Raw genomic sequence first — 16,478 nt, 5'->3', positions numbered from 1 at the left:
GAAGAGAGGGCTGATGAGAGCAAACTGACTGACAGAGGGGGAAGGGGAGGCTCACTGAGCGATATATTGGGTGTAGCAGAGAAATAAAAGCAAATGTGTGCCAGTCAGCTGGAGACGGAGTGAGCAGAGAGAAATACAGAGAGAGGGAGGAAGAGGGAAACAGGAAAACGGGGCAGGCTGGTATTATAAGCGCTGTCGAGATAGAAGGAGGGGAGCTGTGCACGCTGAGGCTGTGAGGAGCCTCAAGCAGGTAAGAATGCTTTCTAATGTGGACTGACTTACCTCTGCGCGCGTGTGGAGCGACACAGACATCTGTAGCTCCAGGGATGGTTTACACAACTCTCTGCGTTAGCCATCAATAAAACCTTAGCGCGTTTAGTGCCAAAAGCTCAGTGAAACTCGTGTTTGTTTGGGTTTCTTTCTTTCTTTCTTTTTTTTGTTAAAAAAAAAACAGATTTAGGTTTGCAAGCACATGTCTGAGTAACACCATGTGGATTGCCTGGCTGTGCCGCATGTTAATGAGGAGTGTGTATCACCTGTCATTGATTGACAGCTCCGCTTTTAGAGGAAAGTGGCCTGAAGTGCTTCCAGTCTCTCTTCAGACTAAATCACCTCCCAGATTTATTTATTTATTAGTTTATTTTCTCAAATTTGATTTAATTAAAAACGGGAAGCGACGGCTCGGTGTGATAGGTGACCTCAGCCTTTATGTGTGGTCTGGTCACGCTTTGCTGCAGGGCAGGACAGAATCTATTGCGTGGCTTTATTGGCTTTCGGGACAAGCCGAAGCACCAGGAGACTTAATGAAGGTCGGAGTCATAGATGGTGGTTTTGGTAAACAAGGACTGAAGGGGGGGAAAACTGCGCATCAGTTTATTGAAATCCATGTAGGGGCTTAAAAGATTTCTTTTTCTGTTTACAGCGATGTTGCCATTCCTTCAGGTAAAAAAATAAAACATTTTTTAATATGAAAGACCTGAATTTATTGGTAAGGCTACCTTTTTAAAAAAAATAAAAAAAAAAAAAGTAAAAATGTTGTAGGCATACATGCTCCACTTGGTGTCCCCATGGAAGGATTACTGAACAGGATGATCCCTTGGGTCCCTTAAGCCTGAGCTGTTTGAAGTGAATGACTGCACAAGACTACAAAGTGACACAATGTTATGCAAAAAGGCCACAAAATGAACAAAAACTAGCGAAACTTACACAAATCGAGGCCAAAGAGGTGTGACGTGCCCAAACTTTTTCCGCATATGCAACGACCACAGAGAGGGGGAAAACAGTGACAGGCTGTAAAATTACCACAATACAAAAAGGAGACCCAAAGGGATCACAAACGGGCAACGTTGGTGCCTTTTCAGGTGGTGTGTAGGTGGTGGTGGCTGTTATGAAGGGCTTTTTGCATGTTTGTGCCCAGAGGCCTATTGTCTTATAATCCGCCCATGCGTGTCCCCTTTCACAGCCTTCTATTCCACTGCATTTACACAAATCATTATGCTTCAGTCATCAGTCGCAACTCTCTGACTTTTTGGCTCCCCACCAAACAACCACATCATCGGGCACCCACTCGGCTGTTGAAACTGCTAAAGTGTCAAGTGTTGGGCTTCCCTGCCCGGGCGAGGAGCCAGATTTGCTCTCCTGTTGCTGCAAGGGCATGACAGCCTGATCCTTGATCCTGCTGCGTCTCAGAGTGGGCGTGTTGAAGGTGTTTTGAGGTGATGTTCTTCTCATAAGCCTCTTAAGAGCCGTCTGGCCGCTGACCTTCCCTGCACTACGTTTTATTTTGTTTCCAGCATCTTCTCTTTTTTTTCTGTACCAGCACAAGTAAAATCTAAACTAGATTTTGCAGTTAGTTGTGTAGTTAGGAAGGGAATAAGGAATCCCAGACTGCATTTACATTCTACAAATCAATAGGGGGGGGAAAAGCAATTTTATAGTGTGAATTAGCCTTTTTAGGAATGCAGAACTATAATACTGTTTATCCACTTTAAAGCAACCCTTAGAGATGGTTTAGTTGTTGCTGTTGGGTGTTATGAGATTTTTTTTTTTCAAAATGTACAGCGGGGAACTTGTTTTCCTCAAATGGATATTGGAATGAAATCTGTCAAATCCAGACATGTCAGGTCAGCCGTGTGTGTGTGTTTGGTGTGGGTGGGCAGATGGCATCAGCAGTGTACTGGTGACCTCACCCCCTCCACCAGCTCTCTCGAGACCCATCCAACGGCAAATGATTCTGGCAAGCAGGTGGCATGCATACATGTTTGTGTGTGAGTGGAGAGGACGGAGACATGAGGTTAAGCTCTCCCAGCACAATGCCAGCATAATGAAGTAACTCCACTACTCAACTGGAGGTTGTTCTGGTGTTTTAGTTCAGTAGCAGCGTGAACCATTCATGTAAATGCAAATCAGATGAGCAAGGACTCAACTGGTGCGGTTGGACAAAACTCACAAGCTAAACATTGACATTTTGGAAAACATTTGTATTCAATGTTTGATAGTTTAGTATCTGCTACAGTCGGGGTAAACAATGATTTGTTCTGACTCTATGCAATGAACTTCCAATCTCACTCTCTTTCAAATGGTGGGTTAGAAAATGGAAATCAGGTCTGCGACCGCTCCCAGTCAGGAGGCGTTTTCAAAACAACTTTAGGGAGATAAAATGGCAATAAGATGTAGTTACTATTACATCAATCTGTGATTGAATGTGTCAACTTGGAAATTACATGCAATTTGTTTGTGATAAATCTGTTGCCATCTGCTGCAAATGTGTTGCCATCTACATACATAGAACTTCATATTATCTGTGTACGCTCATCCCAACCAGATTTTGTTAGATTTGAAGCAGAAATTCCAACATAAATAGTGACATAGTTGCTGCAGAATGGTGACTAAACTGCAAAATGACACAGGTGCTCGGCAACCTTTAAGTTTTTATATGAAAGTAAAACCAGGGTTCAAGCAGTTTGCAACTAGTTAAGTCATCTGCTGCAAAAACAGGATTTCAATTTAACTAAGATTGAATTCAGAGTGTTTGGAAGCCCCGTTTAGTCTGAAATTATTTGCAAACTTTCAGAAATCCGTATGAGAGTGACTGCAGTCAGTGTGAGTTGGACTGTGATTGTTTGGAGACTGGTTGCTGCCTAGTGAGCAGCTGTGCAGTCGAAAGTCAGGGGGTTGAGTTGAAGGTTTGCATGCTCAGTTTCTGGACAGCCTGTTGTTTGCTGCAACTATTTACAATTCTGTCTCTGAAAGAATTCAGTGCAGTCACCTGTCTTTACCCAACTGTTACTGAGCAGGATGATTGGAAGACAGGAAAACTGCTCACCTGGCTTAGTCTAAAGGTGCTGATTACCAACAGTGCATGTATAGAGCCTTGAAGTGACTGTTGTTGTGATGTGGTGCTGTATAAATATAATGCAATTGAATTGTATCATGTCTTGGTAGTTTATTGGTTTTAAGTTTGTGTTCAGCAAAGATGGCTGTTTATGTTAAGTTTCCAGGCTGCCAGGTGTTGGTTTATATTGTTGCTGATCATCTTAAACCCCACTAAATAAATGTAGATATCAAAAATCTAACATAAAAAAGGGCTTTTTGAGGCTTTTTCCCGTTTATAACTTGACAGTTTCAAAATTTTATTATAAATTTAGCTAAAATTGGCTTATGGCGAGGGGGTGGCCTAAAAAACAGAAACGCACCATCCTCAGCTCTGCTCCTCGGCCTGAAGGCTATTTGAATTGGCTCCTCTGGGTTTCACTTTTTTAAAGATAATTTTTGGGGCATTTTTCTTTTATTGGACACTGTAGCTGTGAAGATTAGACAGGAAGGAGGAGAAACCGTGCCAGAGAACCCAAGCCTCTGTATTTCAACCATGTGGCATATAGTCACCTGCTCAAAGGCATTTTTCTTTTAAACCTAATTTAATTTAAATCACAGAATTTGTTTCAGCAGGTTTTTGTTTGAAGTGTCAGAAAATAAGTGCAAATACACAGCATGTTGCTTCCAAGGGACTATTTTGAATAAAGAAGCCAAAGCTCTGTATGGAGAGACCTAAAATAGAGTAAAGCAGCTTTAGAAACTAGAACCCATCAAAATACTGTTAATTAATTTAGGTTAATAACAATAATTAAGAAGTAGATTTGGAACAATGAACGTTTTACTTCTACCTTCTATCAGTACACCTCAGATATAGCTGTTTGTTTTGGGGTTTTTTTCCCCTGAAACATCCCTGCTGCTGTTGAGTTTTCCATTTCAGTGCTTCATTGTATTCACCAAAATCCTCTGTGATGCACGCAGCTGTCAGCACTGCCAACTTCAATCAAAGAGGCTAGAATATAACACCATATGGCCAGTGGGAACCCTTCGTATTTAGAAGACAGTCAGTGAATGAAAGGCACAGAAAGATGTCGGCTTTAAGCTCTCGCCAGCCTTTCATAACTGAAGAGAGAGAGAGAGAGTTCAGTGGAGCGTAGGCCTGAAGAAAAGCAGGAAATCCCAGAGGAAGTGAGGTGATGTATTAAGGTTAATTATTAAGTTGGTCATCAAATTGAGCAGGACACTGTGTTTTGAACCATCAAACGACAGAAGCATAGGACAGAGTTGGGCTGTGCAGGCATGTGAGTGTTCTGCAGTTTATTGATCCACAAAACGAACAGTTGTACATGAGCTGCGTCAGAGTACAGTGGTACAAAAGTACTTAACCACAGTACAGGCATATGGATGTTAACCTGGGAGGGAAGAAAGCTGCTGGTGGCACTGCTCAGTCCGGCAAACTAATCCGACGTTGTGTCTGTGCAGTTTGATGCACGGTGAGAGCCATTTAAAATGCAATTCTTGTTTTTGAAGAAAGTTTCAAATGCCTCTTAAACACGGTCTACATTTTGTGCAGATAATGTTTTCATTGTTCATTGTTTTTCTTTCTTTTTTTTCTAAATCCTGTCTAATTGACTTGGAAATTCCCATGTCAAGTTTCATTACGGGGAAAACAAACGGTGACGGCAGATTAGGGTATCTGCCCAACTGCTCCAGTCTGCTGCCAACCTGCTATGGCTCAACCCTGAATGAGGGACAATCATAGGAGCGATCTAGGGGCATGTCAGGCTGGAGCAATGCTTCAGCTTAGGTGCTGTGTATTTGCACTCTTCTAGATACTTGGAGATTTACTCAGATAGGGAGCGATATTACATCTCTTGTAAATGGGCTGGTACTTTAATATCTTTCTATTTGAGAACTTGGATCACTTTCTACTGTTACTAGGATTTAAAAAAAAAAAAACCCAAATCCAGTTATCAGCAGTTCTCTGGGTGAAAATGTATCGTTGATGCTAGAGGACGGGGAAGAATGGGCAGACTGCTTTGAGCTGATGGCAACAGTAATTCAAATACTCACTTGTTAAAACCATGGTATGCAGAAGAGCATCTCTAAACACGTCAAACCTTGAAGCAGACAAATTACAGCAGCAGAAGACCACACCAGGGTCATCAAAGTCAGCTGAGGCTACAGTTTGCTCAGGCTCGTCAAAATTAGGCAATGGTGATTGGACAACACTGCCTGGTCTGACAATGATTTCTGCTGCAACACTGAAATGGTCGGGGTCAGAATTTGGCATAAACATGAAAGCATGGATCCAGCCTGCCTTGAAGCAACAGTTAAGCACCGGTACATCATTTAAACATTGCTGACCATGCCATCTATTTGGGACCACAGTGTACGCGTCTTCTGATGTCTCCTGGATCATGAAATTGAGTTCACTGCACTCAAATGGCCTCCACAGTCACCAAATCTGAACCAACAGATGTAGTAGAAGGGGCGATTCACGTCATAGACGTGTGTCCAACAAATTTGCAGCAGCTGTGTGATGTTATCTTGTCAATTTGGATCAGAATCTCAGAGGAATGTTTCCAGCACCTATGAGGATTTCTGAAAGTGAAGGGGTTTCAGGTGTAACAAACAAAGTCTCCAGTGCGTTTATTTTTAGCCAGAGCTAGACCACCTCTCTCATATGAGCAATAACGACTGGCTGTGGCCTATGTGGCAGATTAAAATATCCTTTTTTTGTTTGTTTATTTGTTTTGAGACATTAAACTTAAAGTTGCTCCCAAACACAGGTGACCATCATGTGACTGAGTGTGTTACTGTGGTAGAAAATGCACCGTGGTTACCATTAGTAATGGCGTTCATTTTCAGCTGATCACGGCAAAATAAGAGGCTCACTTTACAATATTTACTAACGCTTTTCAAAGCAGATTGTTTTCAACAACACTCAGCAGTCCAATTAAATCTTACATCTTAAACACTTCAAATATAGCCCCAGCCTGGCTGCCATGGGCACTTGTCACCAGCCAAATGAAGGATTGTTTGTGCCGTGGCGGTTCATTCTAATTGCCATTCTGGCGTAGCGCCATCCTGTCTTCAATCAGCATTTTCCAAAAAAGACATTTCCTTGGCAGCGAGTATGTTTTCATCAGCCTATCAGGGGGAAATGTGACAAAGAATTGACAGAACGTGACAAATAATGAACCCAAGACTATTGTTAATTTGTCAGAATATGAGACACAAGATGACAAAAAACAATTGGTTATTGTTTTTAAAAACTCTACCAGAAGTAGAAATGATCCCCCAATAGCTGTAAGTGATTTGTGTAATTATAATCGGCAGTAACGAGGCAAATTCATGAGCGTGATAGATCTCAGTTATGCATCTTAACCGTAATGAAATTGGAAGAGAGCTTGATGGCTTGCTTCACTGTCATTGTGCTGATCAGGCGGTTCTGTCTTTTGTTGTCGAACGTCAGGGGTGTGTTTGTCGATGTGAGGCGGGTTGATTTGCCAGCCTTCAAAACCACAAGAAACTGCTGCAGGATTACTTTGTCATTTCCATCACGAAGGAAATGTTGCTGCTAAAAGGAAAAATAGAATAGAATAGAATTCAACTTTAGTGTCATTGCACATGTCACAAGTACAAGGCAACGGAATGCAGTTTGCATCCATCCAGAAAGTGCTTTAGCAATAATATAGATATATTACAAATGTATATTAGCAATAATATAGACATATTACAAGAATGGGTCTATTATAGGTATGGGGGTACAAAATATGGGTCTATTATGGGTATGTTACAATGTACACGGTATGAAGTTATGTTATGAATATGCTATAATTATAAGTATGTACAGGCTGTAGTGGGGCAGCACGGTGGCACGGTGGTTAGCACTGTTGCCACACAGCAAGAAGGTCCTGAGTTCAATTCCACCATCAGGCCGGGGTCTTTCTGTGTGGAGTTTGCATGTTCTCCCCGTGTTTGCGTGGGTTCCCTCCGGGTACTCCAGCTTCCTCCCACCGTCCAAAGACATGCAGCTTGTGGGGATAGGTTAATTGGATAATCCAAATTGCCACTAGGTGTGAATGTGCGAGTGAATGTGAGTGCGAATGGTTGTCTGTCCCTGTGTGTTGGCCCTGCGACAGACTGGCGACCTGTCCAGGGTGTACCCCGCCTCTCGCCCTAATTTACAGTAGTGCAGTTTAGATCAGTGAGATATATGACTAATTTCTACATAGCTTATATAAAGTGCTAGCGGTTGTGAGTGGTGGTTCAGTCTATCTTATTATTGTCTGTATGATGGTACAGTTGGCCATTTGTTTGTTTTTTGTCCTGTGTGTGTGTGTGTGTGTGTTCAGTTGTGGGTGTGTGTATGTTCAGTCCATGAGTTTAATGTGGGTCAGATGTCAGGAGGCAGAGTTCAGGAGTCTGACAGCTGTGGGGAAGAAGCTGTTCTGGTACCTGGTGGTCTTAGTCCGGAGGCTCCTGTAGCGCCTCCCAGAGGGCAGGAGGTTGAAGAGTCCATGTGATGGGTGACTGGGGTCTTTGATGATTTTCCGAGCCCTTTTCAGGCACCGCTTCCTGTAGATGTCATTTATGGCAGGATGTGGTGCTCTGGCAATGCGCTGGGCGGTTTTCACGACCCTCTGCAATGCCTTCCGGTCCAAGGCAGAGCAGTTCCCGTACCAGACTCTTATACAGTTAGTCAGGATGCTCTCGATGGTGCAGCGGTAGAAGTTCACCAGGATGTCTGAGGACAGGTGGTTCTTCCTCAGAGTCCTCAGGAAGAAGACGCGCTGGTGAGCCTTCTTTACCAGCTTTGAGCTGGTCATCCAGATGAGATCCTCAGAAATGTGGACTCCCAGGAACTTGAAGCTGCTCACACGCTCCACAGCCGTCCCTTTAATGTAGATGGGTGAATATGGGTCAGCATTCCTCCTGTAGTCCACGATGAGCTCTTCTCGGTGTTGAGCAGCAGGTTGTTGGTGTCGCACCACTCAGCCAGACAATCCACTTCCTCCCTGTAGGCGGCCTCATCGGCCTCATGAGGCCAATCACCATGGTGTCATCTGCAAACTTAATGATTGTGTTGGAACCATCGGCAGGTCTGCAGTCATGGGTGAAGAGTGAGTAGAGGAAAGGGCTCATCACACAGCCTTGTGGTACAAAGGTGTTCATTGTGATGGTAGATGAGCAGCGGTTATCCAGCCGGACATGTTGGGGCTGGCTGGTCAGGAAGTCCAGTAACCATTTACACATCAGTTCCCACTGATGCCCAGGTCTGTCAGGTTCCTGATGAGTTGTGAGGGGAGGATTGTATTGAACGCTGAACTGAAGTCTATAAACAGTATCCTGGCGTATGTGTTGTTGTTGTCCAGGTGTGAGAGGACAGAGTGAAGTGCGATGGAGACTGCATCCCCTGTGCTCCTGTTCTGACGGTATGCGAATTGGTGGGGGTCCAGGGTGGGGGGGAGACAGGATTTGAAGTGTGCTAGGACCAGCTGCTCTAAGCACTTTGTAGTGATGGGGGTGAGGGCTACTGGGTGGTAGTCATCGAGGCTTGATGGTTTGGAGTTTTTGGGTATCGGGACGGAGGTGGAGGTAGATTTGAAACAGACCAGTACTACAGCGTGGACCAAGGACAGGTTGAATATGTCTGTCAGCGCTCCTGCAAGCTCCCCAGAACACGCTCTGAGAACACGCCCGGGGATCCCATCAGGACCTGCAGCATTGTGGACATCAATCCTGCTCAGCACCGCTCCTACATCGGTGGGGGAGAGAGTCAGTGGTTGGTGGTCCAGAGTCCCCTCTGCTTTAGTTGCAGTTGTTGGATTCCCTTGCGCAAAACGAGCATAAAAGTTGAGTTCGTTGAGGAAGGAGACATCAGAGGATGTGGGGAAGGGTTTGATGGTCCTGTAGTCTGTAATGGTCTGGAGTCCTTGCCACATACGTTGGGGATTGAAGTCGGAGAAGTGTTCTTCTACCTTTAAAAAAATGATTGTTTTTGTTTTAAATGTGGCCCAATAGACTTCTGATGATGTTTTTCTAATGTTGCACAAAGTCATCTACTTGTTTTTCAGCTTCTGGAATAAGTAGTGGAATAGAAGTGAAGTACAGCATAAATTATAGACTTAACTGTATTTTCTTAAGTTGAACAGCTTTTCCTCCATTCATACTGCATCAAAGTAACAGGAAAGCAATTAAATAACAGAAACTATGCTGCTTTTTCTTATATTAAGATAAGTGTGGCGTTAGGCTTCTTTATATTAGCAGAAAAGGCAGTTTTTTCTGCTGGCTGTCATAAAGAAAGCAAGTTGAGCTTTGAATTGGCTTACTTTTCAGACCTGGGCCGCATGCCACAAAGCACATTCAACATAGCCAGGGTATCTTTCCATTATCTGGATTCACTTACCAACGTAAGTATAAACGGTCACACAAAGCTGCTTATCCACATGCTAAATTAATGCAGGGTTTCTCATTCTAGCTATGAGCAGGTTCATGTGAAAGGGAAGACATTGGCAGCAGTTAACCAATCACAGTGGCTGATTTTACACAGTAAGAAATGCATAACGCAGATTGAAAGCAACACAGATGCTCCAGACAAACAGTGTGTGTGAAAGGAAAAGGTACTGAACATTAGTTTAGAATCAAATCTCTGTATGAATGCTCAATCTTTAAGTGCTTTGGTCAGTAAGACTGGAAAAGACCTACTGTATTACAGAATTTTAGTCTATTTGAAGCCTGCAAGCAAAGCCAGATAAGAGTCTAACTGTGAAAATAACAGGCGTATCAGAATCACAGCTGAATCATTAAGGGGAATCTGATGGCTTATAATAGAGTATTTTATTAAGTTAATTGGTGTTTAACAGTCTGAGAGCAAGCAATGAGTATTTTTTTAAAGCAGAATTTAAATACAGGCTTGGTCTACATGTGAATTTAATTGAAGATCAGCAAGTAGAAACAGGTGCACTGTTTTTCAGATCCTGTATTAATCCTGTTGTGAAATTGTTTTTAGCAGTTCTGCTGTTGATTTCTAACATGACGGCTGCACATCAGAGCTCTGAAACTAAACTGGATCTATTTAGACATTTATTGTTATATTAAATGTTATAGATAAAGTAGGTGCAGGATCATATATTAATGTTTATATAATAATACAGTTTTTGTTTGTTTGTTTGTTTGACTGGTGACAGGAGGGTGAGGGTTTAAGGAATAAAGTTGCATCCAAGAATCTGTCCTATCCTGCTCATCAGGAGCAGGATCCTATCCTCCTACTCGCCCTCTCAGGAATCTTCTCAAGATGGTCACGCTGTTTCTGGAGAATTGATTGGTCAGTAGGCAGTGATTTCACACCTCTGATCTGAAACATAACCTGCTGCAGGGCAGGTTGAGTTCAGTGCATGAGTTACCATGGTGATTTACTGTGATAAGAAGTAAACCACCTTTATAGTACAGAAAACCCAGAGTTAGATTTAGACTTATCCAAAGGTTGACTTTGAAGTACAGGCTCTGACTCTTGTACAGTCTGTGGTGTAAAGTGATGCGGAGAGGTGAAAGTTTGTGACGTGCTTGGTTGACATTTTTCTAAACACTGCTTTGGATGACTGGAATAAATTTTAGTCCAGTGTAGATGGGAAAATATGCATTTTACAACAAAGAAATGTCTTTTATACATGTGGAGAGCTGGCTGAGATTCTTTCAAGCTGTGAAGAAAATGTGCAGAGATTTTAAAAAAGACAGCCCTTTGTTTAACTAACATCCTTATTTATCTCCATAGAGATGCTGTTTACTCGTATACGTTTGTAACACAATCGGCTGCATGGCCTCTCAGCACTGTCGGTAATGAAGGAATGTGTGTAGGATGAGACTGTGAAGACTGCATACACACTGTGCGCTCTGCTCACCTGGTATTTTATGAGGCTCTCCCACAGCTGTGAGCTAAGCTCAGAGGGGAGATTTAGCCTCCCACCTACATAGCCAGCAATTCCAGGAGCAGTTATGAGGGTATGTAGCAGCTGGTCTGGAATAGCTGCTCCACCTGCTGCACTAATATAGGGACTGTTAATTAAAATAAATAACAGATACCAACAGCTCTAGAGGAAAAGGCATAGTCCAGTATTAAGAGACATACAGTTTTCTTCTTGTATTAAAGGTTTTACCAGCATAGTCGTGGTTGACCATCATTAGGTTTATATCGATGGTTTTTGTCCTTTTAAGTGCAAGAATGTGAGGGTTCGTGATTGGATGTGAGTCAGGCGAGATTGATTTTTAGATTAAGGGAGAGTTTTCTGGGTATCAAAGGCTGGTTTTCTAAAATAATCGATTTTTTTATTTTTCCTTTTAAGGAAAACTAGAACATGACAGTGGTAATGAAAACTGCTTTCATTCTCAGAATTAATGACTGAACTTCCCCAGGACTCTCTGCCGCAAACTCCTGGAAAACATCAAAAACAAAAAGGTCAGGATGCGGGTTGAAAAATGAATAAAGTGGAAAAACAAAAAAGGAATGGTTGTTTTGCAGAACTTTTTTTTTTTTAAGTCTCTCAAAAGGATTACCTGTGAAGTCTGTAACCTCATCTGACTCAGCAGGATTCATCCCCATGACGGTCGAGCTAAAAGCAGAATGTGCTCACAGCAAGCTGCACTGGGGATGGCATGGCCACTCTCTGGTCATTCATTATCAGTATTTATAACAGCCAGTAATTTAAAAGCAAAGAGAAACACCCTTCAGTCATGTCATCAGTGCCATTGCATAGTTTGTCCACCAGAGGGCACTATGCAACCTCCTTATTGGCAACAACCAGCTGATCTGAGCAGGCTTGGGCAGAGTAAATGATGAAACACAACAAATTTTAGAGAAATCTGTGTTTTGTGTGTCAGAAAGAGGGAAAAAACACATCTGCCAATATGTCTGCGTATTAATTTTGATCTTAAAAATCTGTTTTTATTAACTAGTGAACATTATGATTTACCTGGCCTGTGAAGTAACTGTCAAACTTAACTTGGGCGTTTTGTTGGAAACAAACAGCCAGTTTGATCAGACTTGGTTAGAGTTTTTTCTTGGAATAAAAAAAATAAAAAATCTGGGCCTATATCTTAAAAGTTCATCCTTTCCTACAGAGTCCTGTGATAAATTGGTCTGTCCAGGGTGCACCCTGCCTCTCACACTATGACACCCTGGATAGGTTCTAGCACCTCACAATCCTGAACTGGATAAATGTGAGAAAAGAGGGATGCATTACAACTGAGATCTGGCACTTGAATGTCACATCTGCAATGCTATTTCAAATTGAATGCCCATAGCTTGCAGTTTCTCAGCTGTGTTGGTAACTGTCCTGTTGGAGGATGAACATTGGGCCAAATCTAAGCTCCTGGGCTCTCTAAAACAAGATTCATTAATGACATCTTAACTTGTCTTAACTCGTCTTAACTCTTTACTTACACTTCAAAATCAGTCAATGAGGACCAATCTAAACATTTAAACATAAGGCTTCATCCATTTTCTTCCACTTTATCCAGGACAGCAGGTGCCGTCACCTCACAACTAGAGGGTCCTGGGTTCGAATCCATCCATGTTCTGCCAGCGTTTGAGTGAGTTCTCTTGAGGTGCTTTAGCTTCATCCCACATTCCAAAGACATGCATGTTAGATTATTCCACACTGGCTGTAGATGTGAATGTGAGTTGGTTGATAGATTGGCAACCTCTCCAGAGTGTGTTCTGTTTCTCGGCCTGTGACAGCCGGGATATTCAGCCCAAGGACAATTTTCTGAATGCCCTGCAAATAAAGTAGAAGCTCTCCATCTAAACACGTATTCTGTTTAGTCTGCAACCTTGATCAGGATTATCCAAAAATAGCTGGTTTTGCAGGTGAAGCTTGCACCACTTCAGCCACATGTGTTCATTGGCAGTTAATGAGGAGTGTGGTTAAAAATGTATCTGGAAGTGAGAAGGGAAGCCATGTATGATGATTGCACATGAATGATTGTGAGTAAAAGTATTCTAATATACAAAAGACCTGAATGCAACATTATTAAAGACTTTCATTACTCAATGTGAAACGGCTCTGTTTAACTGCAAAAAGCTTATCAGTCACATATACTATAGTGTTGTCATGGTGACAAGGTAAAGAATCCTATTGGACAAAAGTGCCTGGTATCATTATCTGACCTTGCTTCTCTTCAAATGAGCAGTCGCACAGTTTGAAATGAAATTAATGCTTTATGCCTCGGTAATGAGAGCAAATATTAATTATACTGGAACTTGAGTGCAGTAATGGGTCCATTCATCACTGTCAAAGCAGGGCTGCCCTTTGAAAAATGTATTCGCATTTGGGTATTGGTTTTAAATGACCAATTATGTGCTGCATGGAGTTCGCTGTCCTCTCTGTAAGCATCACAATCAAACAGACGTTTTTTGCCAGGGATGTTTTTTTTAAAAGAAGCATATCTGTTTTTTTTCTCTTGTTTAATCTTACAGTGAATTAAAAATAATGACATTCCGATAATAACACAGCAAAAGATCCAAAACCAGTGCATTTAGTCACATGCACATGACTGCCAAATATCAGGTGCTGGATGCAGAAATAGTACATGAAGTTGCAATGCACAGAGACGAATCTCACAATGAGTCCTGGGTCTCTTAATGGCGCTCTGAGGCGTCCTCACTGATATGGTCGTATGTTGTGTTCTTTGTTTTCATCCCAGGTTGTTCTCTGTGATTCTGTCTCGGCCTCATGTGAGGAACAAAACAAAACAGAAGAGGGAATTATTTGAGAGAACTGTTTCCTCTCTCCCCCTCCAACCTCTCCGCAGCCTCCTGCCGCCTCTGAATGATTGAAGCCATGCCCATCGTATCTGCAAGCACAGGTACACATGCTCAGGCTCGTTCATGGTCTGAAGCTTTTTATGTAGTTCTGAATAAATTATGTGCTGGAATAAAGCATTATTACATTAATATGGATAAACTGTTGGAATTTGAAAGGGGGGATGATATGGGAAAGCATATTATTATAAACATCGGTGAGCTAAAGAGAGAATCCATACAGTCTCTTTGTTGATGAAGGTGGTTATTATGTACGATGCATTTCTAGATAGAAATTGTTCTTTGACTCAGTCATAAATACACAGCATGATTTCTTTTTCTTTTTTTAAATACTCAAGGGCTGCATGAGATCCTGGCTCTGCTCACGTCTCAGCTTCACCCTGATGCCAACCACAAAGAAGACCTGGTCTTCCTCAAAGATGTCTTCAGCGAGAAAAGCATTGGATACCTCATGAAGGTATAGTGGATACATCAGAGTAGAAGTGACTACTGTAATTGTGATTCAGATATTTTATTTAGTTTTTTTAGTTTTTTTCACACATGCTGGATTACTGTACATGCACATTAAGTTTAATTGCTACGGTGTAGATGACATCTACTCATGGGTCACTGCTGAACCACGAGTTGTTCCAAAACCGTCCATTTACAATTGGATGTTGGACACAAAGCACAGAAAAAAACTGTGAGGGTGTGTGAATAGGTGAATCAGACATGTTGTGTAAAGCACTTTGAGTGCTCAAGTATAGTCAAAAGAGAGCTATATAAAAACCGAACCATTAAATGAGTGGTTGTGTGACTTACTTTTTCCTTCCTGTCAGCTTGAAGCAGTTTGATTCTTCTCCTCTGACATCAACAAGTCATTTTCACCCAGTGAACTGCCTCTCAGTGGATATTTTCTCTTTTTCTGACTATTCCCTGTAAACCCTACAGATGGTTGTGTGGGAAAATCCCGGTAGATCAGTAGAAATACTCAGACCAGCCTGTCTGACACAAACAATCATGCCCTGTTCAAAGTCACTTAAATTGCATTTCCTTCTCGATGTGATGCTCAGTTTGGACCTGAGCAGGTTGTCTTGACCTTGTCTACATGTCTGCATTGAGCTGCTGCTATGTGATTGGATATTTGTGTTAACAAACTGTTGAACAACTTTACCTAACATAGTGGCTGGTTATAAAACGGTACACATCATATATGATGTTTGTTTGTTTGTTTGTTTGTTTTTTCATTAAAAATTAATGATCTGCATTTGTGGTTTTGTTGCTTCTTGCTTTACATCCAGATCCATGAAAAACTGAAGCAGTATGAGAAACACAGCCCCACTCCAGTCCTGCACAGTGCCTCCTGTTTGGCAGAGGATGTAAGTGCAACTAGAAGTGAATATATATTTTCTCTGGTGACTAGAAGAATACTTTGAAATACTTAAAGCAGTAATTTTCTGATTTCAATCACCAGCTAGCAGAAGAGCTTCAGAATGGGCCACTGGAGGATGATGAGCAAGAACTGCTGCTCCTCTTGAGCACTCCTCATCTCAAGGTGTACACGCACGCACGCGCGCACACACACGCACGCATGCACGCACACACAGCTTTTTTCAGCCTGCATAAAGAAGCTGATAAATGCTAGTCCATACCTCTCCCTTGCTACATCTAGACATCCTCTCTTTCCTTCTGAGGTTTGATCTCTTTAATAATGCTGCTTCAGAGTATTTTTGCCCTGCACACCTCTGATTTTTCCACATTTATTACATAACACCACCGTCAGAGCTGTCTGTACCCCTTCCCCATCCCCTAGACACACACAAGACTGCCTAATTACTCTGATCAAGTGATTATGCTCAGGTTGTTGGCTGTCTGGGAAGCATTCTGGGAATTGATGATAGCTGTGGAATCAGAACGTTCATTTTATTCCCTCAGTTTTCTTTTCCCCAGAAATCGTGTATGTTTCCTACGTGCTGTAACCTTCTTTTCTGGATCCTTTTATCTCTGTTGATCGAGCTCCTAAATCTTGGCTTGTGATTCAGGCAGTGCTATCGGCTCATGACACAGTGGCTCAAAAGAAATTTGACCCTGTGCTGCCACCGCTCCCAGACGATCTGGACGATGACCTGGAGGAAGAGTCTGTGAAGATCGTTCGGCTGGTGAAGAACAAGGAGCCACTGGTAAGTGTCTAAGGGTGCAGTTTGGCTTTTCATTAAACTAGTACCTGCTTTTTGAAAACTACTGCTAATGAAATATAAGAGAAATGAAACTGATTCAGTAAATCAGATTATAAGAAACGCGCACAAAAAAGCAAATAAATATTCCTACTGAGTATCAAATATGTGCTGATGATTGATATTAG

The 16,478-nt window shown here is 42.1% G+C and overlaps 1 protein-coding gene across 3 annotated transcripts in view; it reads left to right on the top strand.

Annotated features, from left to right (window-relative positions):
* LOC102776940 (MAGUK p55 subfamily member 3-like) overlaps positions 1-16,478 on the top strand; it is a 27,228-nt gene continuing 10,750 nt past the window's right edge. For 2 of the 3 annotated variants that reach the window (XM_006807524.3, XM_035915194.2), the window contains exons 1-6: positions 1-250; positions 14,020-14,181; positions 14,476-14,594; positions 15,418-15,495; positions 15,591-15,671; positions 16,159-16,296. In XM_006807524.3, coding sequence (XP_006807587.2) covers positions 14,145-14,181; positions 14,476-14,594; positions 15,418-15,495; positions 15,591-15,671; positions 16,159-16,296 — 453 coding nt within the window. In that variant the 5' untranslated portion in view covers positions 1-250; positions 14,020-14,144. The remainder of the gene's footprint in view (positions 251-14,019; positions 14,182-14,475; positions 14,595-15,417; positions 15,496-15,590; positions 15,672-16,158; positions 16,297-16,478) is intronic. The other variant, XM_035915195.2, reaches the window with a different exon arrangement.

Source organism: Neolamprologus brichardi, chromosome 8 (genome assembly GCF_056152115.1).
Source record: "Neolamprologus brichardi isolate AB-2024 chromosome 8, ASM5615211v1, whole genome shotgun sequence".
In the NCBI taxonomy this organism is placed as follows: domain Eukaryota; kingdom Metazoa; phylum Chordata; class Actinopteri; order Cichliformes; family Cichlidae; genus Neolamprologus; species Neolamprologus brichardi.
The sequence above is the reverse complement of the archived record's forward strand: the minus strand, read 5'-3'. Positions and strand labels throughout refer to the sequence as shown.